Source organism: Eriocheir sinensis, chromosome 37 (genome assembly GCF_024679095.1).
Source record: "Eriocheir sinensis breed Jianghai 21 chromosome 37, ASM2467909v1, whole genome shotgun sequence".
Lineage (NCBI taxonomy): Eukaryota > Metazoa > Arthropoda > Malacostraca > Decapoda > Varunidae > Eriocheir > Eriocheir sinensis.
In genome coordinates this window covers 1,457,813-1,485,176 of record NC_066545.1, presented here as the reverse complement: position 1 = coordinate 1,485,176, position 27,364 = coordinate 1,457,813, and the positions used below count along the sequence as shown (strand labels likewise).

At 43.4% G+C, this 27,364-nt stretch overlaps 1 protein-coding gene across 4 annotated transcripts in view; it reads right to left on the bottom strand.

The window, feature by feature from the left end:
- LOC127008048 (protein-cysteine N-palmitoyltransferase Rasp-like) overlaps positions 1-27,364 on the bottom strand; it is a 67,528-nt gene that overhangs the window by 15,907 nt on the left and 24,257 nt on the right. For 2 of the 4 annotated variants that reach the window (XR_007760754.1, XM_050879567.1), the window contains exons 2-12: positions 26,939-26,998; positions 26,344-26,593; positions 22,314-22,516; positions 21,618-21,812; positions 19,600-19,821; positions 19,293-19,411; positions 15,843-15,943; positions 14,467-14,605; positions 13,285-13,486; positions 12,355-12,499; positions 9,643-9,787 (exon numbers count right to left, since the gene is read on the bottom strand). Coding sequence is in view for 3 of the 4 variants with exons in the window: in XM_050879567.1 (XP_050735524.1) it covers positions 9,669-9,787; positions 12,355-12,499; positions 13,285-13,486; positions 14,467-14,605; positions 15,843-15,943; positions 19,293-19,411; positions 19,600-19,821; positions 21,618-21,812; positions 22,314-22,516; positions 26,344-26,593; positions 26,939-26,947 (1,704 nt within the window). In the remaining variant the exon portion in view is untranslated. The remainder of the gene's footprint in view (positions 1-9,642; positions 9,788-12,354; positions 12,500-13,284; positions 13,487-14,466; positions 14,606-15,842; positions 15,944-19,292; positions 19,412-19,599; positions 19,822-21,617; positions 21,813-22,313; positions 22,517-26,343; positions 26,594-26,938; positions 26,999-27,364) is intronic. The other 2 variants (XM_050879570.1, XM_050879569.1) reach the window with 1 other exon arrangement.

Sequence of the window (27,364 nt, the reverse complement as noted above, 5' to 3'; positions counted from 1 at the left end):
AGGAAAAATGTGAAGGGAGGAAAATAAATGAAGGATGTGGCCAAGGGGAAGGAAATGAATAAATGAATAAAAGGGAGAAACAACAAGAGGGAGGAAGAAGTAAATTGAAGGAAAAAAAAAAATGGAGGAAAGAGGGAAACGAGCAAAGGGAAAGAAGGGGAGTAGAGAGAAGGGGAAATAAAGGAGGAGGGAGGCTTTTGCTGTGTAACGAGACCATTAAGTGAAAAATATTCTTTAATAAAACATTCCTCGCCACATACATATACATAGTGCATGTAGAGGAGTCGGGGGAGGGGGGGGGGAAGGGGTGAAGGTCCCATGCTTTAATTCTCTCTCTCTCTCTCTCTCTCTCTCTCTCTCTCTCTCTCTCTCTCTCTCTCTCTCTCTCTCTCTCTCTCTTTCTCTCTCTCATCACCCCAGCTAAATTTTACACTTCTTTTTCATTTAAATTTTACGTTCATAGCAAAGGACTGCGTTTTAGAGGAAAGTTTGTACTGAAAGGCTTAAAAGAGGGGACTGCAGAGGAGGAGGAGGAGGAGAAAGGGGGGGAGGAGAGGGAAACTATAACTGGAATAATTTTATGAGGTTGCGTGGGTGGGGAATATAAGGAGGGGTGACGACGGCGGAGGGCGGAGAGGGGGTTGAAGGGGGCGACGTGTACCTTCCCTGTCCCCTCGTTTCCCCTCCCTACTACTAATCGGATCTGTCTTGGCTCAGCAATTATTGGAGGGGGAGAGGGAGGGGGAGGGTTTAATTTGGTCGGTATTATCAGACGCTCCCGCCTTCACATCACCTATTTCCAAAGGCCAAAAAGATTGATTGATAGTTTATCGTTGCAAGTAAACAACAAAGGAGAAGGGAGGAGCATGCCATCCCAACCCCCAGGCAGTACAGAGTGTGATTATACAACTAAGGATACATATATATTGATTGGGTTTTCTTGAGTGTGTGTTTCAGGTTCATGGTACAGAAGAAGGGTCAAACTACCACCAGGGTCACAAAACTACCCATGGAAATACCCAGAAATCCTACGAAAGCCTTGTTAAATGTGTGGGGTTGGGCATCGACATGTTTAAGAGGTTTGCAAGTATCTAATTTGTACCCTGCACCATCCTCCATCAGTCGTGTGAACTCTACTGCTGTTTTCTCTTTTTTTTCGGCAATGTTGGAGTCTTGGTGGCTTTAAATTTCTATGTTACAAATCTCTATATGAAGACTGTGACAACTATAGCACGTTTGAAGGTACAAATATACAACTTAAAATGATCCAATCCCTTTCACAGTTTCCTTATTTTAATTACTCGCCTCTTGATTATTTTAAACGTCAGGGCGAAGGTTTATACTTAGTGTGTGATTGCCTTGAATTCAGAAGTAAAAATATACGTCTAAGTGCTGCGATCACTTTTTTTTTTTTTCAAACGTTTCTCGCCTTTGGGTTATTTCAATCTGCATCAAAACAGAGCGTGATTCACTTCGATATATAGGTAAAAATATTTTGGTGTTTATGTTCCTCTAATAGAACTTTTTCTTTCCTGTTGATGATGAAAGCTTCTCTAATTAATACCGAACGCTTGATTACTACATTGTTGACATCGAGGGTATTCATTCCCCCCACCCCCTACCCTCTCTATCAGCCCCACGAATCAGCAATCCCAAAGCCCTGATTACTGACGTTCTGAAGGCTTCCCTGACGTCACCAATAACACGGGGACGGAGGATGACGGAGGTTGAATGAGTTGTGTCTACGTTTACACTTTGGACGATGCAGGATGAGCAGTGACGTGTGTCTTGCTCGCACCTCATCTTTCACTTTGAATGAAGATGCAACTAATGATGATTAAGGTTGCAACAATTATAAAGGTGATGCTGGCAATGAGTAAGGTGACATTCATCTCATATTTATCTCCCAAATATGAACAGCAACCAATAAAACTTTTCCCATTACAAAAACTCTGCTCGTATCAGGTGATCAGAAGCAAATTCTTGAAATGTAAAACAAACCCGGCGTGCCAGGGAAAGAGATCTCACGAAAGTTTGCTCATCTTCTCTCTTGCTCATCTTATTTTGGTGGAGCAGTGCTTTGAGGGCTTCTTTTTAGATTGGTTTCGGCTGCCTCCTTTGATGTATATAAACAAATAAATAAAATAAAACTACGATGACATCTTGGCTCCTTTGAGTGTTAATTTTGCTAATGGCAGTAGGATGGTTTCTGAATAGTCAAGCATAATGGACGGTAGATGTTGCTGACCCCGACCCCTGAACACTTTATCTGATGCTACTGAACGATGGTGGTGATGCCGACAACTATGATGATGATGATTACAGTAAAGATGATAATGATGATGGTGGTGGTGGCGGTGGTGGAAATGATGCTGGTAACGATAATAGTGGTCGCGGTGGTGATGATAATAATGACAACGACGATGACGGTGATGATAATGATGGTGGCCAGATTAGCAGGTGCATGCTTCATAAAAGTACGGAACATCAGTGCGAACGGTGAAATAGCAAAATGAGCGAAACATAAAGGGAATGCCCACCAGAGTATCCTAACCATGAGTAATTGGCTGATATTTTCGGCACGGCTAATAACCTTTTATGAACTGGTGTGGGAGACTTTGATGGTGATGACTACGCACGCAAATATTCTCTCTCTCTCTCTCTCTCTCTCTCTCTCTCTCTCTCTCTCTCTCTCTCTCTCTCTCTCTCTTATGCAGTATTGGCTCGTTTAAACAGATTTCGCACATCTTTAGCCCCCGTCAAATTCCAAGTAACCATCTCTCTCTCTCTCTCTCTCTCTCTCTCTCTCTCTCTCTCTCTCTCTCTCTCTCTCTCTCTCTCTCTCTCTCTCATGCAGTATTGGCTCGTTTAAACACATTTCGCACAGTTTTAGCCCTCGTCAAATTTAAAAAAAACATCTCTCTCTCTCTCTCTCTCTCTCTCTCTCTCTCTCTCTCTCTCTCTCTCTCTCTCTCTCTCTCTCTCTCTTCGGAATAGTAAGTGCTTAAATGTCAGTACCGGACTTTATATACCATCTGGGTCATCAACAACAGCTTAGTATGTACAGCTCCACACACCTTCCCTTCCCCCTTGCTGTCAGGTGCTGGGAGTCTTGTCAGTATGCACAGGGGTGACCAAGAGAGACCAGTGTGTCCGAGTCATGGCACTGTTCTGGGCGGTGAATGAGTGAGTGCGTAAGAGGGCGAGTGCGTATGAGTCTGTTTTGAGATGACGTAACCACTACTCATTTACATGCTGACGGGTGGTGTTTACAAGGACAGTGGTGACATTTGGAGAGTATTTTGAGTCACAGCACTGGTCCTGGGCAATAAGAGTGATGAGTGAATGGGTGAGTGAATGGGAGAGTGAGTACTTGGGGTGAATGATTGGAGGAATGAGTGATGAGTGGTTGGGAGTGTGATGAGTGAGTGATAAGTGATTTGGAATGAATGAGTGATTGGGAGAGTGAGTGATGTGTGAGTGATTGGGAGAGTGAGTGGTGAGTGATTGGGAGAGTAAGTGATAAGTGATTTGGAATGAGTGAGTGAGTAATTGGGAGTGAATGAGTGAATGGGAGAGTGAGTGAGTAACTGGGAGTGAATGAGTGAATGGTAGAGTGAGTGAGTGAGTAATGTGTGCTTGGGAGAGTGAGTGATGAGTGATTTGGAATGAGTGAGTGAGTAATTGGGAGTGAATGAGTGAATGGGAGATTGATTGAGTAATTGGAAGTGAATGAGTGAATGGGAGAGTGAGTGAGTAATTGGGAGTGAATGGGTGAGTGAGTGAGTAATTGGGAGTGAATGGGAGAGTGAGTGAGTAATTGGGAGTGAATGGGTGAGTGAGTGAGTAATTGGGAGTGAATGGGTAAGTGAGTAATTGGGAGTGAATGGGTGAGTGAGTGAGTAATTGGGAGTGAATGGGAGAGAGTGAGTAATTGGGAGTGAATGGGTGAGTGAGTAATTGGGAGTGAATGGGTGAGTGAGTGAGTAATTGGGAGTGAATGGGTAAGTGAGTAATTGGGAGTGAATGGGTGAGTGAGTGAGTAATTGGGAGTGAATGGGTAAGTGAGTAATTGGGAGTGAATGGGTGGGTGAGTAATTGGGAGTGAATGGGAGAGAGTGAGTAATTGGGAGTGAATGGGTGAGTGAGTGAGTAATTGGGAGTGAATGGGTAAGTGAGTGAGTAATTGGGAGTGAATGGGCGAATGAGTGAGTAATTGGGAGTGGATGGGTGAGTGAGTGAGTAATTGGGAGTGAATGGGTGAGTGAGTGAGTAACTGGGAGTGAATGGGTGAGTGAGTGAGTAACTGGGAGTGAATGGGTGAGTGAGTGAGTAATTGGGAGTGAATGGGTGAGTGAGTGAGTAATTGGGAGTGAATGGGAGAGTGAGTGAGTGGGAGTGAATGGGTGAGTGAGTGAGTAATTGGGAGTGAATGGGTGAGTGAGTGAGTAATTGGGAGTGAATGGGTGAGTGAGTGAGTAATTGGGAGTGAATGGGTGAGTGAGTGAGTAATTGGGAGTGAATGGGTGAGTGAGTGAGTAATTGGGAGTGAATGGGAGAGTGAGTGAGTGGGAGTGAATGGGAGAGTGAGTGAGTGGGAGTGAATGGGTGAGTGAGTGAGTAATTGGGAGTGAATGGGTGAGTGAGTGAGTAATTGGGAGTGAATGGGAGAGTGAGTGAGTGGGAGTGAATGTGAGAGTGGTGAGTGGTGGGAGTGAATGGGTGAGTGAGTGAGTAATTGGGAGTGAATGGGTGAGTGAGTGAGTAATTAGGAGTGAATGGGTGAGTGAGTGAGTAATTGGGAGTGAATGGGTGAGTGAGTGAGTAATTGGGAGTGAATGGGTGAGTGAGTGAGTAATTGGGAGTGAATGGGTGAGTGAGTGAGTAACTGGGAGTAAATGAGTGAATGGGAAAGTGAGTGAGTAATTGGGAGTGAATAAGTGAATGGGAAAGTGAGTGAGTAATTGGGAGTGAATAAGTGAATGGGAGAGTGAATAAGTGAATGGGAAAGTGAGTGAGTAATTGGGAGTGAATAAGTGAATGGGAAAGTGAGTGAGTAATTGGGAGTGAATAAGTGAATGGGAAAGTGAGTGAGTAATTGGGAGTGAATAAGTGAATGGGAGAGTGAATAAGTGATAAGTAATTTTTTGGAGGGAGTGAGTATGTGTGAGTACAGGGAAATATTGTATTAGGAGAGTGAGTGAGTGGGTGACTGATCAAATGCGTGTGTGTATGGGTGGGTGAGTGATGCTGAGTAAGTGAGCGTTAGTCAGTTTTCCGGTTCAGTTACTGATGTTATTTTTGTTTGTTATATTCAGTCAGGTGTGCAAGTCTTTCTATGACTTGTTTTGTTCATGTCATCCACACAGCCACACGTCTTCCTCCCCTCGCTCTACCGCATGCCTGAAGTTCCAAGCAAGACCTGACAAGGTTACAATATTTCCCTGCACATTTAATTGTCATGAGTCACACATTCAAAAGAAGAAGATAAACTTGAAGGTCACCTTACTCATCATCACCATCACCACTATAATTATTACAACCTTAATCATCATCAAAATTGTCAGTTTCATTTAAGGTCATTACGAGCATCCTGCAGCAAAACAAATGCATCCACCAACTTCTTCCACTAATATAATGTCTGACCAGTTAATACCAGAAGATCTTTTTATCTACTGTATCAGCAGATACATCAAAAGCTAAAACCATAGAGATGAAGAATAGTCAAAATTAATTTGAGGTGTCTTGATATTCCCCATCGTAAAGTTTAAGTCATAAGAAGAAAGGGATGAAAGACTGGAAACGGTGGATAACTATTGCATTAGTAAATTGGACAGAATAGTAAAGAGACTGAGTAGAATGTCTTGTGGCCACTGGAGGGGTGGTGATATGCAGTTGATAAGCTCAGAAGAATAATAGAGCATGATATTGATTAATCTCCCCAGGGTGTTTTGGTCAGCTTCGTCAAGCTGGCGGCCTACAAACTGCCTATCAGCCTTCACCTCTACACAAGACACATCCTGCCCATATCACTATCCTCTAAATATCCTTTCATACTTTGGACAAAATTGTTTTTATTTCTACATGCAACATAGTTTGCTACTTCACACTCTAACAAATCATGGTTAAACGTTTATTCCCTGAACCATGATCCTTGTTTCTTAATTATCCATGTCGTACTTTACTTTATTATCACATCCTTACAAATTACTCTGAAATTCATGACCCAAACTTTCTATAACAAAACTATAAATGCACACTATGAGACTGGACATACCTAAAAACTAAAAATGTGTATACGAGTCTCTCTCTCTCTCTCTCTCTCTCTCTCTCTCTCTCTCTCTCTCTCTCTCTCCCCAAGCACACACGCACCCCCCCACACACTAGTATGAGGAGCCCATGGGTTGGCAGAGGTGAGGAGTGTGATGAGGATTACTAAGATGTGATGAAATAACGAAAATTCTACTGCATCTGCTGAACCTCTGTTGAGATAATTAGTAAGCGAAGGAGATTGGTATGTTGAGGACTGAGAGATGATGATGCAACAAGATAATGTGATTTTAAGGGACAGAAAGAGAGAGAAGGAATTGAGGTAGATAGAGGATACAAGCATCGGAGAAAACCTGATTTAAAACAGACAAGAATGGATGGATGGGGGCCTGGGGTGTGGGGGAATATGTAAAAAAGGAGTAACCAAAGATCAGCCTTCCTATCTCTTGGTATATAAGAAAGGATGTTGTCAGCTTCGTAAAAATATATTACGAAACAATAAATTAATAAAAAGACAAATTTTTCTTTCCTTTCAGCATATGAAATTAAAACAACAAAGCACTACAAAAGAAGACAAAAATTTCCTTTCTTTCAGCATATGAAAGGATGATGTCAGCTTCATAAAAATACATAACCAAATAATAAAAATTTCCTTTCTTTCAGCATATGAGAGGATGATGCCAGTTTCATAAAAATACATTACCAAATAATAAAACATCCAAGCTGCATCCCTTTCTTTTTATGCAGTCCCACATTTTTAGTTGAACCAATCTTTTTTCCAGTTCTCTGTCCTCCCGGCTTTTCCCATTTTTGGCACATGTTTTTCAACATGAATTGCAAAGGTTTAGAAAGGTTGTGCACTTCTGTGCCTCTAAAGTTTCTCTGAATTCCCTACAGTCTGCCTCTTCTGAATATTCCCTTAGTGCTGTAAAGTTTGCTTTCCTGTAGTTGTCTCTGCCATGCCTGTGTGACCCTTCTCTTGGTACCACACTCCCTTCTAAAGTTTGAAATTCTAACACCACATAGCTAACCATTTTTCACTATGAGATACAGAAATTTCTTGAATTAAATTACATCCATTTCTTTGGTTAGCAATAATTCTAGCTTTCCTAGGGTGTCTTCACCTCTACACCTTGTCTCTTCATTGACCCAGTGGGATACTACCTTATTCATTGCTGTTTCAACTAATGTACTGACCCCATGAATCTTCATTTTCTCTTGTGTCTTACTCCTCCCATCACACCCCTCTACAATTAAGGTCCCCTAACAACATTTATTGTCACTTTTTTCAATCAATTTTTGAAGGTGCCTAGCCATGGCTTTCACCATCTCATTTTATTCAACCTCATTCCATGCCCTCATCTTCACCCTAACTTGCTCATGATTGTGATTAAGAGCTGTGCTGATATTATCGGGATTGGCAGAATTGGCCTTTATTTGTAGTATCAGTGTTGGCAGAATTGGCCTTGATTTGTAGTATCGGGATTGGCAGAATTGGCCTTTATTTGTAGTATCAGTATTGGCAGAATTGGCCTTTATTTGTAGTATCGGTATTGGCAGAATCGGCCTTTATTTGTAGTATCGGTATCAGAAGAATCGGCCTTTATTTGTAGGATCAGTATTGGCAGAATCGTCCTTTATTTGTAGTATTGGCCTTTATTTGTAGTATCGGTATCAGCAGAATCGGCCTTTATTTGTAGTATCAGTATTGGTATCAGCAAGGTGAAAATATGGCCGATACTCTGATATGTTTCTGGCTTATTTATTATGTGATTCAAGACCTTTTTTACTGTCATCTTTCTAGATCATCCAATTGTAGTTATGTATTCCTAAATTCACTTACGTATTTTTAATCTTAAAAACAAGAATTCTATACTTTTATAATCTTAAAGATATATAATCAAAATAAAAAAGTATCAGTATTGGCAAATATTGGCCATTTGTTAGTATCGGAGTATCAGTATTGGTATCGGCATCAGACAATATTGTGGTATCAGCACATCTCTAACTGATAGCAGTGAAAACTTTTCAAGTGGTTTAAGTAAAAACCGTGTCATCAAGTCTGCCCAATAGGTGGTGTATAGTAGTAGTGCCGATATGTTCTACCAAGAGACCCTCCCTATGCTTGGATTATAAGCTGATGGGGTAGTTGCCCACAAAACTCAACCACCTGTTCATGAATCATTGAGTCACCAACCAAGAAAGTACTTTGTGGCTACTCCTCTTCCTTCTCCTCCAAAATAGAAAATCTGTTGTAACAGGTTTAATGACGAGATTTTCAATTCTCTTTTTCTATTACTCTCTCGGTCCCACACGTCCTCTGCGTGTATCGAAACACACGAGAAATTAATCACAACAAGGAGAGGGTATTCGCCAGCTGCCTGGGATTGAACCTGCGACCAGCGTGACAGGAGAGCCACTCCTTACCGAGTCAGCCAAAGAGGCACCCCACTGGCTAAGTGGGTTCTGGGAGGCTCGTTCATCAGGCATAGTCGCCACACTACAGAGGGAAAAATGATACAGAGAACAAGCTTGGCTCCTTTTTTCACTGCAGTGAGGCCAGAAGTGAAAGTAGCTTTGTCACTCCTCTGTGACATTCTGCCTAGGCTCAACTGTTCAGTGCAGGGCTATCAATGTCATGTAATAAGTAAAGTTTGGGGCCAACAATATAGCTGCGCATAGCCATGGCCCACGGTGCTCAGCTCTGAATGAGAACCCATTACACTGGGACACAGTGTAAGTGTGACGGTGAGGCTACCACAATTTACCTTCCCCAGGTTTCCTAAGGTACCTGTTTAACAACCTGCCTGAAAGGGAGGATGAACAGTGGGGTGGGCAGTGCACTGACTGCCCAGGCCAGTAGTATTTGAACTCAGGCCCACAAAATCATAGCTAGTCAATACACCACAGAGGCGCAATGACTGGAGTGACTGTGCCTTTATGTGCTGTGTTCCACCTCCATGGCCAATGAGCCTCACACTGTTATTTTGCACTATAGTTATGCCAGAATGGCGCCACTGACCGAACTGTTCAGTAAACGGTATCCATGCAAACACGCCCTGGGTAATATGGCCAGCCCTGACAAAACAGCTGCCAGGAGCCTTCCCGAAGCATTCAAGAAAATTGGTGTTTTCCTTTCTTTATCGAACCTTCTTGTCAGAAGGTGGTCAGGATCCTAGACCCCCTTCTTTCTATGTAATAATCTTATGGAAAAAATAGGTTTGTTATTTGACTTCATTATTCAACCACTTTCTATGAAATGTAACCCTGTCAAAAGGAGGGGGACTTCTTGTAAATACAAGACCTGGCACCATCTGGCACACAACCAGCAGGTCACTAGGTAGAAACGATTAGACACACTTGAACACTCACCACCAGGGGAGGGGAGGAAGGGTGGCCTAGCTCAGCTTGGGTCTGGTGTTCTGTTTCAGCTGCATTTTCCAGTTCTGCAGCTCCATGCTACACTGGCCCAGGCAGAACATGAAGAAAAACATGGTCGCTGTACACTGGGGGAAGCCTGCAGAAGGAAAAGATGCAGAGTTAGTCTTGAAATTACTAGTGACACTGCTAATAATTAGCTTGATATTCTTTGTGCATTTCAATATAACTATGCTGTTCTGTGTTTTCTTTTCAAGGCAAATGGTGTTAAACCAAAAATCAAACAGAAAATAAAAATCCTGCAACATGACATTGATAAAGACAGAAAAAATCTTAAAAATTACAAGGCCATTTCATTCTTCCAGTCTGCATTCTGCAACTTTTACCCTTACATGGCACATAAATAATACACCTCCTTATCCTATCTGTCCCATCTTGTCAGCTCACATGCTCCTCTAAAGAGGCTCATCTCTACTGCATATATCCTTTCTTATTGTGACTCATTCCAAGCCCATGTTTCTGAGGCATGGGTTAAGATTGGCTTAGGTAAGGTAAGGTTTAAGAATATTGTTCTTCAGTCTTTTTACCACCATGCTCACACTTTTAGCTCTCATGATTCTCTCTACTAGACCGTTGAACAACCTTTCCTTCACTGCTCTCTCCCTCACTTCCCTCTCAATGTTCTTCTCTAGAACTGTTTGTTCCTTACATCTGAACTTTTCCACCTTCTCCAATGATTGACTTTCCATAACTATGTCGACTAAAATTGGGACCTTTAGTCTTGTTGAGTCCCATTACCACAATGAATTACACCTCTGCAAGGAATGATGTAAGAAAATGTCACATGAAATTAAAAAGCTAAAATACAATGAAAAAAATAACTGCTTTATGATGCTGTACTCCATTCAAAAGTAATAGTTATAGGTGCAAGCACTACCAAGATCTCTTCTCTCTTTATATCACCCTCTCTCAGGTTCTCCTAGTTGTGCATAAAAATACATTTGATATCCACTTATGTAAGACTATACCCAGTGATAAGAGCTAGGTCTAGGAGCTGCTTTGAGCATATTCCTAATACAATGACATAAAGCACCTCAGTAGAATCCATCCCAAACTCAAGGTTGTTCAGACATCAATGTGGGGATGCAGACCTCAAAAGCAAAAAGCGAGAGACGTTTATACTTCAGCAATGTGCTCCCTGACACACATGTAGATAATCATTCTAATGTTATAAATATTTAAAATTCTCTTGAGCTCACCTTTACTGTACTATTTATTCGTGGGCATGTAATCTCTCCACTCATTTCTTGTTTTAAAAAGCAACATTCATGCCTCAATATATGTACAGCCTCATTTTGGGCCGATTGCTTTTGAGTTGCTATATACACTTATATCATTAAAAAAGAAAGAAAAATCTATACCATAAGCATAAAACCTGTTTTTAAACTCATCTTACATAATCTTTGAGGTAGGATAATACAAAGATAGGAGACATGTTGGAACATAAGAACATAAGAACATAAGAACGCAGGTGTCTACAAGAGGCCGGTAGGCCTGTACGAGGCAGCTCCTTTGACCCTAAACTCCCGTGTATCTAACCCCACCTAATATCGCTGTCCATGAATTTATCTAGTTTATTTTTGAATGTGACAATTGTATTGGCACTCACCACATGACTGCTAAGCCTATTCCACTCATCCACCACCCTGTTAGTAAACCAATTTTTGCCTATGTCCCTGTTGAATCTGAATTTATCCAGTTTAAACCCATTACTTCGTGTCCTACCCGGTTCTCTTACCAACAAAACCTTATGAATGTCTCCCTTATTAAAGCCCTTCATCCATTTATAAACCTCGATCATGTCTCTACACACCCTTCGCCTTTCTAGAGAATGCAAGTTTAACTGTTTGAGTCTTTCCTCGTATGGCAAGTTTCTCAACCCCTGAATCATCTTAGTTATCCTCCTCTGCACCGATTCTAACATTTTGATATCCATTCTATAGTAAGGTGACCAGAACTGAACCGCATAGTCAAGATGAGGTCTAACTAATGCTAAATATAGTTTGAGGAAGACTTCGGGGCTTCTGTTGCTTACGGTCCTTGAAATAAATCCCAGTACCCTATTGGAAATGTCTACATTTGCATTACTTCTGAGTAAACCACACCATTATAAGGCATTTACTATTTTGCTATGTATCTTTTCAAATAAGTATTTTAGTTATTCTGGTGATGTAGCATTCTCTTGTCTCACATCTTTCAGAGGTGTAAATAATTCATTATTGTTACAAGACGTGACAAAGCTAGTGCTGACACCAGTAAGAAAGTCAGTCTTCTCTCCTGAGGACTACCTCACAATTTGTTAAACTTAACCTACTAACTCTAAAATGTTACAAAATCAATTTTTTAGCCTCTGTTTTTTCTCAAGTCATCACCCAACTTAGTACAATATTAACAAAAAACTTCCTTCAACTGTTACTACTATTAAACTCAGCCATTGCATTTTGTAACACCTCCCTCTTTTTTGCTCAGCAAGATAATGGCATCAGCAAACAAACTTGCTTTTAACAGCTGTCCCACACCATTCTTATTGTTTTGCATTGCTAACCTCATTCCTGCTTGCTTCTCATTCAGTCAATCATGCATGTATCAAATATCCAAAATGACATTATGCTGACTTCAAATCTAACACACACACAGTTAACATACCTGAGAAAAATATCCTGTCAGTGACAGTTTGTGCGTTTTCTAAGCTGGAGAGGAAAATGGTGAGTGAGGCGAGGGATGGCACATACAGCCCCACTGCCAACAGCCCATGGAATCGCCGCTGCCACGCACCCGGCAGCCATCGCACCTTCGTGGAGGGGGAGGAAGGAGGGTGCGTTAGCTTTTACTGTTACATGTTAACTAGAAGGCACCTGGTTGATGAGATTACTACTAGCTGCATGAATGTGACAGTTGCCCCAACTTTGCTCGCCTCTCCTGACACCCCTGCCACACACACACACATTCCATTACCCACAACCTCAACCTCCGACTCCTAATCTAACCCACACCCTCGTCCTCGACCACTAACCTCCACTCTAACATTCACCCTCATCCCTAACCACTAACCTCTACTCCAACCCCAACTTTCACCCTCATACCTCACCTTCCACCTCAACCCCCAAAATCTGATGACAACCCCTACCCAAAATCTCCAACCCCTACATCCAACTCCCAACCTACACTCCTAACTGCTTTGTCTGTATTTCCTCCGGCCTATGATTTAACGCCTTCATGTGGGGGGCATCAAGACAATTTTCCAACTCAATTTGACCCTCTCTTTTGGGTACTCCAGCTGTCCTCTGTTTACAGGAGCAGTGCATCTGGGAAAATAAAAAAAAAAAAAAAAAAAAAAAAACTTTCCCAAACTCTACTTTCAAATCCACTCTATCTACCTTCCCCCCCCACCCTGCTCCTTCACATCCTCCCCACCCACCAATAACACCCCCCATCCCACCCCCTAAACCACACACCCCATCATACTCTCTCCACCCCACTATCACTCTCTCCACTCCCTTACCCCCACCACTGGGCCCCATGACCCAAAGTAAAACCCAGTAAAGTTAAAGGGGGTACTGATGAACATTTTCTTACCTCCCAAGCCTTGAAGTGTGGTGTCCTGGCTATGGAGTCTCCTGCCTTCTCTACCACCACCCCAAAGAAATTAATGGCAGACCACCAGAAGATGGGTGCAGAGACCCCATGCCACACATAAACGAAGGTGAAGACGAGGGCCGTGCCCTGGAGTTGACGGTACAGGCTGGTGTCCGTACCCACCCAAGGGATGTAAATGTGTCTGTGGGGGAGAAGAATGAGAGGTGAGTAATATTTGAGAGGGCATGTGTGGGGTGTGTGGGTATGTCTGTGGTGGGGGAGAGTGGGATGGGGTGTTGAGAGAGATGCAGATATGTAGAGGAAGAAGAAAGATGGTTGTTTAGTGTGAAGTGTGGGAGGGAGAATGGTTGCTTAGTGTGAGGTGTGGGAGGGAGAATGGTTGCTTAGTGTGAAGTGTGGGAGGGAGAATGGTTGCTTAGTGTGAGGTGTGGGAGGGAGAATGGTTGCTTAGTGTGAAGTGAGGGAAGGAGAATGGTTGCTTAGTATGAAGTGAGGGAAGGAGAATGGTTGCTTAGTATGAAGTGAGGGAAGGAGAATGGTTGCTTAGTATGAAGTGAGGGAAGGAGAATGGTTGCTTAGTATGAAGTGAGGGAAGGAGAATGGTTGCTTAGTGTGAAGTGAGGGAAGGAGAAGAATAGTTGCTTAGTGTGAAGTGAGGGAAGGAAAAGAATGTTGCTTAGTGTGAAGTGTGAGAAGGAAAATGGTTGCTTAATTTGAGGGATGTGACTATCTCTGTGGGAGGAGTGGAGGAGAGTGCTGCCATCAATCCAAGCAGTTTTATCAAAGGGAACATGTACATTACACTCACAACCTTGCTGCCAGCCTTTCGGTAATACTTCATACAATGTGTGGTTCCTTTACACTTTACAGTATTCATTTATTTGTCTTTTGGAGGTGATGACTCAGTAAGTAGAGTCCTGTAATTTGGTTTTAGATCACAATCTGCAAGCTGAACCAACCTGACTTAAATGATGTGAGAAAATCTAACTCCCTGAACAGATTATCAAACTCTGGAATGGTTTGGAGACAGACATGGTGGATGCAAAGGAGCTACAGAGACTGGACAAAATTAACATTTTCAAAACCCTTCCTACAACAGTAAATAAAGCTTGAAAGATACGCCACTACATTACACATTCCTTCCACACACAGTTCACTTACTTGAGCATGAAGCGGTAGAGTCCATGGTCGAATTCCCTCCACACATCAGACATGCGGTAGGTCATGAGGGTGCAGCGGGGGTGGGAGGGCGGCTCATACCCCTCAAGGCGAGCCAGCACCGAGGGGAGGCCATACAGGACTGGGGGAGAAGGGAGGAGGGTGAGGGTGGAGGCATAAGAGAAAGTGAGGGAGAAGGGGAAGAGAAGAAAGATAAATATGTGGTCAAAATTTATATTGCTATGCTACTCGTATTTTTTGTTATTTTCTTGCTTCAGTAATTAAGAGGAGGCCGTATAAGACTGGGGGACAAGAGGGCGGAGGAGTGAGGGTGGAGGTACAAGAGGAAGACAGGGTAAGAGAAGAAAGGTAAATATGTGGCCAAAATTTGTTGCTAAGCTATTTTTGTTATTTTCTTGCTTCAGCAACCAAGGGGAATTCATATGAGAGTAGGGGAGGAGCCGAGAGGAGTGAGGGTGGAGGTACAAGACAAAGAAGGTAAAGACATGGCTAAAACTTGTTGCTATGCTATTTTTGTTAGTCTTGCTGCAGTAACATGAGCACTCACTTCTCCATTGCAACTCTGAGACCTTACTGCTTTACATTTAGTTCAGTACAGAAAGCCAACATTCCTAAAATTTCCTTAATTCAAAGTTGACATCTATCAGAATATCCTAAGTTGCTCCTTTGATATATATTTGGTTACATTAAGATCAGATATAATTTTTGACCTTTCCAAACTTTATTAAGGATGTGATCTGCAACTTGGCCTCAAAAATGAAAACTTGAGTCATGATTCCCTTGTCAATCAACATTATGGTCTTCCAAATATGTCGAGGCCAGTCTGGCGTAGGCTCCCACAGGTCCTTTCCTCCCCTCTGCTCTGCCACACAGTCCCAACACTTATCTCTTCCCCTCATATGTAATCTATAGGCAACATATGAGAGGAAAAAATAGGTGTTGGGACTGTGTGGCAGAGCAGAGGGGAGGAATGGACCTGCGGGAGCCAATGCCAAAATGGACTTGACAATTTGGTTTCACTATAGTGCAGGATAAAATGAGGGGCATCATTATCAGTACTATTCATGATTCCTGCAGATGACAGAACACCATCCATCACAGCTCCCTCACAACACAGCAAATGACAGACTCCACATGACAGTTTAACACAACCAAGCAAGCACTATTTCAAAGGTCTACTTCACAAGTTATAATGATTTTAGGCTTCATAAGATAAATATTATGCAGATTTGATAATATGCACAAGAAAACTTACAATGGTTGGGTGCCACGATTACTGTTTCACTGATCATACAAATACCTTTCCTATCAATCAGAACATCAAAGGTCACACCCACACCCACAACCTGCAGACTCACCCACGTATTTGAGCAGCATGAAAGCAGCGAGGAAGTACACAAACCCAGCCATGGACCACGAGTTCATTCTCTTCACCAACTCTGGCATGTAGTGGAGGGAGCTGCAGGGAGATGAGTGTGTTAAGGTCTGGAAGGAGGGGTGAGGGAGGGTATAAAGAAAGGGAAGATGAAAGAGACAATCTGCTTTTATCCAACTTTGCTTTAAATTCAAGGTGTTCTTTACTCTATTAATTTTGATTTTACTGGGGAGGCCAAACTTCCTTATATCTTTTTGGCACCATGTTTTACTCAACGTACTTATGTTCATGTCTCCTTGTCCTTCCACAATCCTTTAAAAGTGAGTCCTTTGTCTATATGGTCCAAGTTGTTTATGAGTTTGAATACAACAACCATCTCCTGTGTGTTGTGTGTAATTCACCTCTTGGTCTGCTGCGGGTCTCTCTCGAGACAGCCAGCTGTTCCCCTACGGAAGAGCACAGAGCTCATAGTACCGATCTTTGGGTAGGACTGAGACCACTCACACACAACACACTGCAACAATGAGGTCCCAACTCCTTGCCTGATGTCGCATACCTACTCACTGCTAGGTGAACAGGGGCTACATGTGAAAGAAGATAAACCAAACTTATCTTCACCTGGCCAGGGAATTGAACCTCAGTCCTTCTGGTTGTGAGGCAGACGCTCTATCCACTGAGCTACCGGGCCATGTCTGTGTGTGTGTGTGTGTGTGTGTGTGTGTGTGTGTGTGTGTGTGTGTGTGCATGAGTGTGTATTTACCTAGTTGTAGTATACAGGGCCTGAGCTACACTCATGTGTGTGACAGTGTCTGTGTGTTTATTGGATCAGTATGGCACACAACAGGCACATGCCTTGCATAACCTCAGGTTTTTGCCTCTTGTTATGGAACATTTGGAGCCTCTCAGACGATGATCGACTGCCTTACCTATCAGATGAGCTCAGAAGGCTGAGGGTAGACATAGTGGCACTCTATGAGACGAGGAGGCCCGGCAGTGGCGAGATCAGCAAGGGTGGGGTACACCTTCTACTGGTTCGGCATAGCAATGGCTTCCATGTCAAGGGGGTAGCTATGGGCATCTCCAGCCAACTGCTGCCATTTGTGGTTGAGGTTGCTCCGGTTGATGAGCGTATAATGCAAGTGAGGCTGAAGCACACACTGGGCTTCATGTCTCTTGTTGCAGTGTACACTCCTACCGAGTTGCAAGAAACTGAAGAGATGTTCTATGCCAAACTCGACTCCGTATTGGACCAGTGCCCTCCCCGGGACAAACTCATTGTCCTGGGCGACTTCAATGCTACTACAGGCATTGACAGGGTTGGCTACGAGCTATGTGTTGGTCCCCCATGGTTCTGGTACCAGGAACATCAACAGCTCTCTCCTCCTGAATTTTGCAAAATCCAGAAGGTTGAGAATTGCGGGTTCCTGGTACCAGAGACCAAAGCTGCACCGCTGGACTTGGTATAGCAATGCCAGAGGGGTAGCTAAGGAGATTAACCACATCATCATAAGTACTCGCTGGAGGATCCTTCAGAACTGCAGGGTTTCCAGGAGTGCTGAGTTCTTTGCAAATGACCATAGGCTTGTTGTTGCAATACTCAAGCTTCATGTCAAGTCAAGAAGAATCTCAGGATGCAGCAATACTGTGTTCCATCTTGAGAGGCTGAAGGACCTGGCATGTGCTCAGGAGTATGCAGTGACAGTCTCAAATCAGTTTGATGTGCTCAGCACCCTGGAGGAGCCTGTAGAACTGTGGGATACCTTCAAATGTGAGACTCTGCAAGCTGCCAAGGAGTGCATTGGAGAGCGCCCGAGATCTAGGAGTGGCTTTGCCTCGGTAGAGACGCTGGAGAATATTGAGGAGAGTCGCGCTGCCAGACTTGCTGGGAATCGGGACCAATACAGGGCTCTGTCACGTAGGACTAGAGCTCTCCTGAGGAGAGACAAGGAGAGGTATTTCAGGGGTCTTGCTGAGGAAGTTGAGGGCCATTCAAATGTGAATGACCTCCGACCTGCTTACCGAACCCTGAAGAAGCTCCGCTCCAAGTCTCCCTTAGGCGAGCGCTATTTGAACAGCTGACGGCTGCCTCATGTCGGACATGGATGGGCAGAGGGCTCGTTGGGCTGAGTAATTTGAGCAACCGTACATGGCGGCCCCTCCACGTGGGCAGCTTCCAGTTGCTGGGTTGCAGGTGGCGGATGCTGATCCACCCATTGACGAAAGCCCACCCTCTCTGGTCGAGGTCAGAGAGGCCGTGGCAAAGTTGAGGGGTGGAAAGGCACCTGGCACCTGTAACATCAGTGTGGAGCTGCTCAAAGCTGGAAGTGAGGCCATGATCCGCGGGTTGCATACGGTCTTGACTGCCGTATGGCAGTCCGGGTACCATTCCTCCTGATTGGAAGAGGGGGCTGGTCGTCCCTATCTGGAAAGGGAAAGGGGACCGCCAGGACTGCAAAAACTACCGTGGTATTACACTGCTCAGTGTGCCAGGCAAGGTGCTTACCCACCTATTGCTGATGCAAATTCGCAGCCAGCTGCTGAAGCTGCAGAGACCTGAACAGTCTGGGTTCACGCCTGGTAAGTCAACAATTGACCGTATCCTAGCGCTTCGCATACTGGTGGAGCGCCTCCGCGAGTTTTGACAGGGGATGCTTGCACCCTATATCGATTTCAAGAAGGTGTTTGATTCAGTGCATCACAAGGCACTCAGGGATCTTCTGTGCCTCCGTGAAGCTTTACGGGCAAGTGGCACGTTACCCTGAAGCTGATCCTGCTCATCGGGTTGTCTCTGTAAGAGACAATCCTGAGTGGAGGAGGCCAAGGAGACGCCCACGGAGTTCGTGGCTTGAGCAAGTCGACAGATCCTGCCGGGAGGTACTCGGGTTGGGAAGGAGGCCTGCAAGGAGACTCACCCAGAGGGACCTGTGGGCTTGGCGTCGTAGGGTGGGTGAGGCGACGCACCCCCTGGCGTATGCCCCCATTGAGTGACTGATTGATTATGAAGGTATGTAACTCTATGTGGAGAACAAAAGTTGAATTTCTCCAAAGTGATTCAGGTTGTTTGATTTATTGAGTAATCTTTCTAATTGGTGACTAACTGCCATTGTAATAAGTTGAATACTTTCCAATCCATCATGTAAAATGTCTAATTACTTGAAAATGACCCAATTTTTCCGAGTTCTGACTTACCAAAGACTTCAATATACAAAAAAGAATAGTTTTGGCTCAAAACTAATTATACCCTTTAACATGTAAAAAAAAATCCTTTTTGTGATATTAATTTTGGCAACACTTTTTATCATGCCAAGCAACTGCCAAAACAGAGACCCTACTATACATATCCTTTTCTCCCCACCACTCTGTCTCTTCAATGTTTTCCGTCATTTCGTTTCACTCTCCTTAATTACCCTGTCCCTTTATAACATCAACTTACTGGGCATAAAAGTGGAAGAGGAGGAAGTTTGCCAGTCCCATCCACAAGAGGAAGCGGAGTACCTGCAGGACTGTCCATCCCAGTTTTCGTATGGTCCACCCCCGATAAGGCTCAGACAGCTGTGCATGTGAGGATGAATGGAAGGAAGAAAGTGTGTTAAAAAGGTATGCTGAAGGGTGTTTGGTTGGGCAGAATGAGTGGTCAGAAGGAGAGTTGAGAGAGGTATGCATGGAGTGTTTCAGAAAGTTACTGGATAAGTCTATTGAGATGAAATCAAATGAACTGTAAAGGGTGTTCACATACTCACCCCTGCCCTAAAGTCAGTGTATGGCATGTAGGGTCCTGTGCAGAGGAAGGGGAGGTATAGGCAGTACCCAAGGAGAGTGATGAGGAGGCTGGCATGGGGTGCACTGCCATCAGGGTCGGCGTCACAGACCTCAAGACTGAAGCTGAGGGAGCGAAGGATGATCCACGCCACCATCACAGAGATCTTGTACTCCCACTCTGGAGCATCCTCCACCCACGCAACCTGAAGGTGTTGGTGGTCATTGTCTCAGTAACAAAAGTTTGTCCTGGTTTCTGGGATCATAACTAGTAATGGCTTAAAGAATAATAATGTTGCATATATGGTTGGGGTGGTACTTCCAAGCAGGCATGGGGTAATTGTAATCTGTAATCATAATCGATTACAATCGATTACAATTTTTCGAGTAATCGTAATCAAATACATTTAAAATGTAATCGTAATCGTGATTACTTTTGTGGTTACATTGACAAAGTTTTAGTTAATAGCTTCTCGTACACCAAGTATGTACTCTAAATATCCAACCAAATATTCAACCAATTAAATATTTAGTATGGTAGCCTACATGTGTATGAAATTTGCAGTTCACCTTTCAGTCCTTCCTGTAATCACGATTGTAATCACGATTAATACATCATGTAATCGTAATCGATTACACCTAATTTTATTGTAATTGTAATCGTAATCGTGAAAATATGAAGTAATGGTAATTGATTACATAACATAAGTAATCGCCCCATGTCTGCTTCCAACCCCTCCCATGAAACCATAATCCCTGTCCAAGTCAGAACATGAAGAAGAGGCCAAGCTCCAGGCTCCAATCACAACCCTGAATTGATATTGGTGGGGTGCCAGACCTTGTGGTGGCCTTGATACACTCACATTGGGTGAGCCTATGATGGGTGAAAGGCAGAGTTACTCTTTTGTTTTGGGGGCAGCCAGGATGGTGCAGAAGCAGTGCCTGCTTCTGGTTCCAGGTCTGATTTCGGCTTCAGTCAGCGTGAGCTGGGGGTCTGGTGCAGTGGGGACACATTTTCAGGCCAAAGTCAGTAGGAGACGGGGTGTTCAAAGCCACGATCAATCCTGTTATCAAAATTTTCTAGGTCGGAATTGAATGGGACGCAAGTCAGCAATGTGTGAACCCAGCCTTAACCCTTAGAGTACGGGTGGCGATATATTTCTCTGGATGGTGTGCACAGGGAAAATTTAGACATTTAAAAGAGGTGGAAATGGTGTCTTTGCAATAATTGTATATTCATCTAGTATATATGGTGGTGTAATAAAACTTCTATCATAATAATAATAAATAAGTTATGACAGCCGAAAATATTGCGCATTTTCTCATGGCCGTGACGCGTCACGTGGAAGCACCCCACTCGCTCTCTCTCTCTCTCTCTCTACCTACTTGCCCCTCCCTCCTCTGTCAATGTCACTACCATAGCAGTCATCAGTCACTGTCACTTTGATTCACCCGCATTCTACTTCCGCCCGGAGCACAGGAACTGCTTGACGCGTCACGAGATATGCCAGATGTATTCCGAACAAAAGTGGAAAATGATCTGTGGCTTTCGGTAGGCCGCGCGCTGGAGACGAATGAGAGTGTATATGGATGCCAGATGCCTCCACCATTCTTCTGAGTCAAGAACTGCTGGTATATTTGAAATGTAGGGAGCGTGTAGTGTGATGATTATATATATGATCCCCGTACGGGTGGGGCATGTGGTAGCGCACTTATATATACGATAGCCGTAATCTAAGGGTTAACCATAAAACTGAACTGAACAGTACTGAAACACAGAAATTCATCTAGTTGTGAAGGAAAAGAAGTTTAGTGACCTGCTGAATACAAAAAAGCCACCCAAGGCACACTTGGTTGTGGGGCATCTCATTGCCTGAATGAGTAGAGCAGCTTCCCATCCAGATAGTTGCAGTTTGATTCCTGGCCATAGCAAAGTTTATTTCAAAATTTTCAGTATGAGTACAAGCTCACACTACACACACACACACACACACATACTAACCAAGGTGGTGTTGAAGTACTGTGTGTTGATGAGGATGAGGATGAGGCACCAGGTGAGCCACACAAGCAGCTTGAGGCGCGTCAGCAGCACCACAAACATGATGGCCGGCACTGAGAGGCACAGCACCGTCCCCACACGTCCAATGAGTGCTAGCATGATGCACAGGCTGAACCCAATGTAGAACCCACAGAGATACTGCACACCAGGGAAGGGGCACCATGGGAGGGTGGGGGAAGATTACAAGGTAAATGAGGAATAAATGAGTACACACATAACTGAAGAGTACATGACAATATACAAAGTTGCAATAAACTGAATGAAACAGTTGGCCGTCACAGTTGTGAGCTAGTGCTCTGTAGCTAAATAAAGTGCTAAATTCCAAGCAATTCAGAATCACGGACTGGATATCGTAGTAGTGAACCAGTTACATAAAATGCCAAATTTTAAACAATTAAAAATAAAGGTTTACAGACGATTACACATTAGGAAATATAGTATAAAGATGTAATTATTTCATAATTAATTATGTAGATTAAAAAATACTATGCAAAGTTCCAAAGAAAAAAAATACATATTATTAAAACAATCAAAATATGCAATTTAATGATAAAAACTACTAAGCACAGAGAGAGAGAGAGAGAGAGAGAGAGAAAATAAAGCAGCCTCCCTTCCTGCCACAAACCCAGCTCACCTTACCTGTGGACAAAACCTGCGGACAGCCTGTGCCAGGAGGACATGCAGCAGGCCGAGGGGGGCGTAGGACAGCAGGATGGGCACCCACACGTACCACTCCCAATCTGTCTGGTCCTGTCGCACCTGCTCCACGCCCCCGAACCACCACCCACCCCACCACAACCCCTTGGCAGGCACCTGTGTGACGTGCAGGTACTGGCCCCACCCTGAAGGAGGAGAGGGGGTATTAGGGAGGGGTGAGTTTTTGCTTTTGTTTCACAGCAGGGGAGGCAGATCAAGGGAAAAAAACAAAATAAACAACAAAAAAAGTCTACTAGAAACTGCTCCGACAAAAGAAGAAGAACTAGAGGGTATAATGGGGTAATAGGAGGGTGAGGCATGGGGTGTGATGGGGTATTAAGGAGGTGAGGTATGATGTATAATGAGGTGTTGGGGGAGGCTTGGGGTATGCTGGGGTATTAGGGGGGTGAGGCATAAGGTGTGATGGGGTACTAGGGTGGGAGATATGGGGTATGATGGGGTATTAGGGGAGGAGGCATGGGATTACAGGGGTGAGGGAAGGGTGGGTGGTGTTAATACTGTATAGAGAAAGAATGGGGTGAGGAGAGGGTGTGGTATTTCAATGGAAGGGGGAGAGGAACAAGATAGGGGGAGGAACAGTATGGGGGGTAGGGAGGCTTGAGTTGGGATGGACAAGGGTGAGAGCAGGATATGTGGTGTTGGATAAGGGAATGACTGAGGTAAAGAAAGAGAATGATATTGCAAAGGAATGAAGGGGAAGAGGGACAAGGAAACGACGGCAATGGGGGAAATGAGATGTAGAATAGACTGGGGTGATGGGAAGGTGTGTGCGATTGGATAAGGGAATGACTGAGGAGAAGAAAGGGTATGATATCGCAAAGGAACGAGGGGGGAGAGGACAAGGAAATGATGGCAATGGAGGAGATGAGATGTGGAATGGACAGGGGTGATGGGAAGGTGTGTGGCACTGGATAAGGGAATGACTGAGGTGAAGAAAGGATATGATACTGCAAAGGAATGAAGGGGGAAGAGGGACAAGGATGTAACAAGGAAACAATGGTAATGGGGGAGATGAGTTGTGGAATGGACAGGGGCGATGGGAGGGTGTGTGGAGGGGGATAGGGAGTGATGCCAGTATGGAATGGGGATAGAAGGGCAAGGAGGTGGGAGGTGATGGGAGAGAAGGGCTGTTAATAAGGTTGGGAGTGGGCCACAAAAGGGCTAAGGGAGGGTTTGTGGTGACAACAGGAAACATGGGATGAGGAAAGGGTGACAGAATGGCATAACAAAGAGGATTAGAGGGACACTAAGGGAGATATGGGAAGTTTGGGACGTTGGGAGTGGGTTAGGAAGGGGTAATAGCAATGGGGAGGGCATAGGTGAGGTACAGGGAAGGAGGGAAGTGAGGAGGAGGTGTAGTATTAATAGGGAGAAAAAGGACAAGGAAAAGATGATGTCAGGAAATGTTTTTTAGGCTGGCGATGAAAGGGACAGAGGTGAGGGAAGGCATGGATGTGGTATTGGTATGAAGGAGAGGATGAAGGGTAGGATAGGAATGGAAAAGAAGGAAGAGGAGAGGTGTGTTGTGTTGGTTATAAGGAGGAAGAGGGGCATGATAGAGGGGTGTAGAACTGGGATGGGGAGGGAGAAGCTACTGCAATGGGTGGGGGGATGGGGTGAAGATGTGTGATGTTATAGGGAGACAGGTTTTGTGTTGGATATAAGGAGGAAGAGGGGCATGAAAGAGGGGGTGTAGAACTGGAATGGGGAGGGAGAAGCTACTGAAATGGGTGGGGATGCAGTGAAGATGTGTGATGTTATAGGGATAAAGAGGAGCATGAAAGGGTGTGCATTATTGAGATGAGAGGGAAAAAGAGGGTGTAAGCCAGTGGTTGTTAAACTTTGGGGCGTTGGTAGGTTCCAAGGGGAGCACGAGCCCTGGAGGAAAGTTGGAATTTCTGTTGGAATATTTATCATCTAGACAAGACCATGGGATAAAATTGAGTTTATGAAAATATGTAAAATAATCATCTTTATTAACTATGGTTTTCTACAGTCTACTTTGGCTTACCATTGTTTAATAAATCTGGATGGGAATTTTATTTCTATATTCAAGGGGGCGTGGAGGAAAGGACCCATTCCTAGGAGGGGCGTGATAGTAAAAAGTTTAAGAACCACTGGTGTGAGCTGTTGGGATGGGAAGGGATGGAATGAAAGATGGAATGAAAAATGGAATGAAAGATAACACCATGTAAATAAAAACTGGTAATTAAATGGGGAGAGAGATGGGATGAAGAAAGGGTGTGGGGGTGTGACAGGAGAAATTAGTAGGATAACAAGGAGCAAAGATGGAAGTAATTGAGTTTGAAATACTGTACAACAGAGGGGGAAAAAAAAAAGTTTTAGTGTAAAAGATTGCAATCTGTATATTTGAGTATTTTGTTGGTATCTTCTTGTGAGACAGAAAATGATACAAAAAAGTCCCTCTGTTGTAGTGGAATGAAGTCACTCTGTTTTGCTCGGAAACCATGAAAGTACATTTATCAGTTACCTGATATCTTGTAATGGTGAACGCTACGATAATGGATTGACATTTATTTAATGAACACTGACTAATTCCTACGAAAAAGGAGGGGCATGGAATGGAAAATAAGAGGCTAAGGAAAAGAATGTGACAATGAGCTACCTAAAAAAGGGTCTATGTGATGTTGAGGTAGGATGATGAGGAAAAATGTGAAGAAATGGTAAGGAAAAGTGTGGTATTGATTACTGAGGAAGTGGGTGCAGGGTGATAAAACAGGTGAGGTATGATAAGGTGAGACTGCTTTGGCACATGTGTAAGAAAGTTCAACAAATGGGTGTGGAAAGGTCAAGACTGGGAACACGGAAGAACACATTACAGGGAGAACTGCAAGGAACTACAGGGAGATGTATGAACAGGGTGAAATGGAGATTCTTCTTTTGTAGACAACCCTATCAGGGACACACTTATAAGAGAGATCAAGCAGGTATATGCGGAGATGGTGGATGGAGGTTGTGCTGGTGATGGGAGGACGGTGGCCAGGGTGGTAGAGGGGAGGTAAAAGAGAAAAATGGTAGGTATGAGACAGGCTCTGTGATGCTTGGTTATTGGAATGGGGTGGTGTGGGAGATGGGTAAGATGAGGAGAAAGGTTGCTAAAGTCAAAGAGGAAACATTTTAAGGAATAGGTGATGGGTGAAGGGAATGAAGAGTGAAGGAATTGAAAAATACAGGGAAGGTGATAAGAATGGAGGAGGTAGGAAAGAAAGCATTCACAGATACACAGAAAATATTTAAATATACCACAAAAATGTAAACCCACTGCAAATGTTCAACAAGAATTAATTAGCATCCTAAATAGTGGGAAAAATTAATTAATGAAACAAGTTGCACCTGACAGTTTAATTTTGTGGTCTTGCTGAAGATAAATTATGGTTCATTCCAGTGACTGGGAAAAACAACTGCAACAGTTTTGGCCACACCATTCCTTTAGCCAATATTATAACATTATTTGATAAATTCTAACCCATGAGGATAAATGATCTATTAAACATGTTATAAATGATTGATAATTACTGAAAAGCTACTGAGGGCCAGTTTGACATTTTGACAAGCTGTCAAATTAAATACAAAAGACTATGAAAATTTCTTGTACAGTGTTTGGTGTTCATATAGAAGCTAACAAATTTGAGGACGCTGTACAGGAAATCTTTTTAGTATTGGGTGCTGTGTAGAAAACCTGACCATTATGGATTGTAAAGTTTGGCCCGGGTGCTACAATGACACTGGATTGAACTGGGGACTGGCATTAGAGAACCTGCACTTAGTGACAAAACTCCCCACTGTCATGATCAACACATCACCTCTAATCCTGATTACTGTAGATCAACTCTAATCCTGTATACTACAACTAGGTAAACATACACACATAAAACACACACACACACACACACACACACACACACACATGCACGCACGCATCAACACTCACGCTGGGAGGTGCGGTAGAAGCGGAGGAGGCTGTACAAGCATCCAGCCCAGAAGGAGACAAAATAAAACACCAGCTCGGGCCACGGCAGGGGAGGGAAGGGCTTGGGGGGAGGACGTTTCTTTGCATAGCCCCACCTCTCGCGGTCCTCCTCCTTCTTCCTCATTCCTCTCTCCTCCTCCTCATTTGTTTCTTCCTCTTCTTCATCTGTTTCCTCCCTCTCCACTCCCACTATGGATTTGTCTACCATGGCCTGAGGGAGGAGATAAGTAGTGAGATTGAAAAAATAAAAATAATAATGTTAATGATGATGGTGATGATGATTACAATAATAATAATAATAATAATAATAATAATAATAATAATAATAATGAAAATATATAACATAATAACAATATTAGTAATTACAATTATAATAATAAAAAAATAATAATAATAGTAATAATAATAATAGTAATAATAATAATAATTATAATGATAATGATAATAATAATAATAATAATAATAATAATAATAATAATAACAGCAACTATATAGCCATTGCAATATCAAGAGCAATTATAATTAAAGAGATGATGGCACCACTATAAACACTTGCCTGCGCCATGACGGGCTGGGGCCGACTACCATCCAGGCCCCCCAAGCAAGCCTACCGGTGCTATAGGCGTAAAAAAAAAAAAATAAAAAAAAAAAAAAATCTGTGAAATCAATAATTTATATTTTCATGTTTCCAACTTTTGCAGGATTTGTAAACAGTGAACAATGTACAGTCTACCATCATATTTTGCTAGAATATGGGCAACATACTGCCTCACAAAATATGAACCATTGAGAAGCATGTATGAATGGGTATAGAGGTATATATATGGTGGATACCTCACCCCCCTTTTTCTACATTCACCTTCACTTTAGTTATATTCTATGCACACATGCATAAAGGTATGTATACATTTCCTGTTGCAAAGATAAGCATAAGTAATATAAAAAGTCAAACTGCAATGCAAGGACACAGGAAAGTCCACTA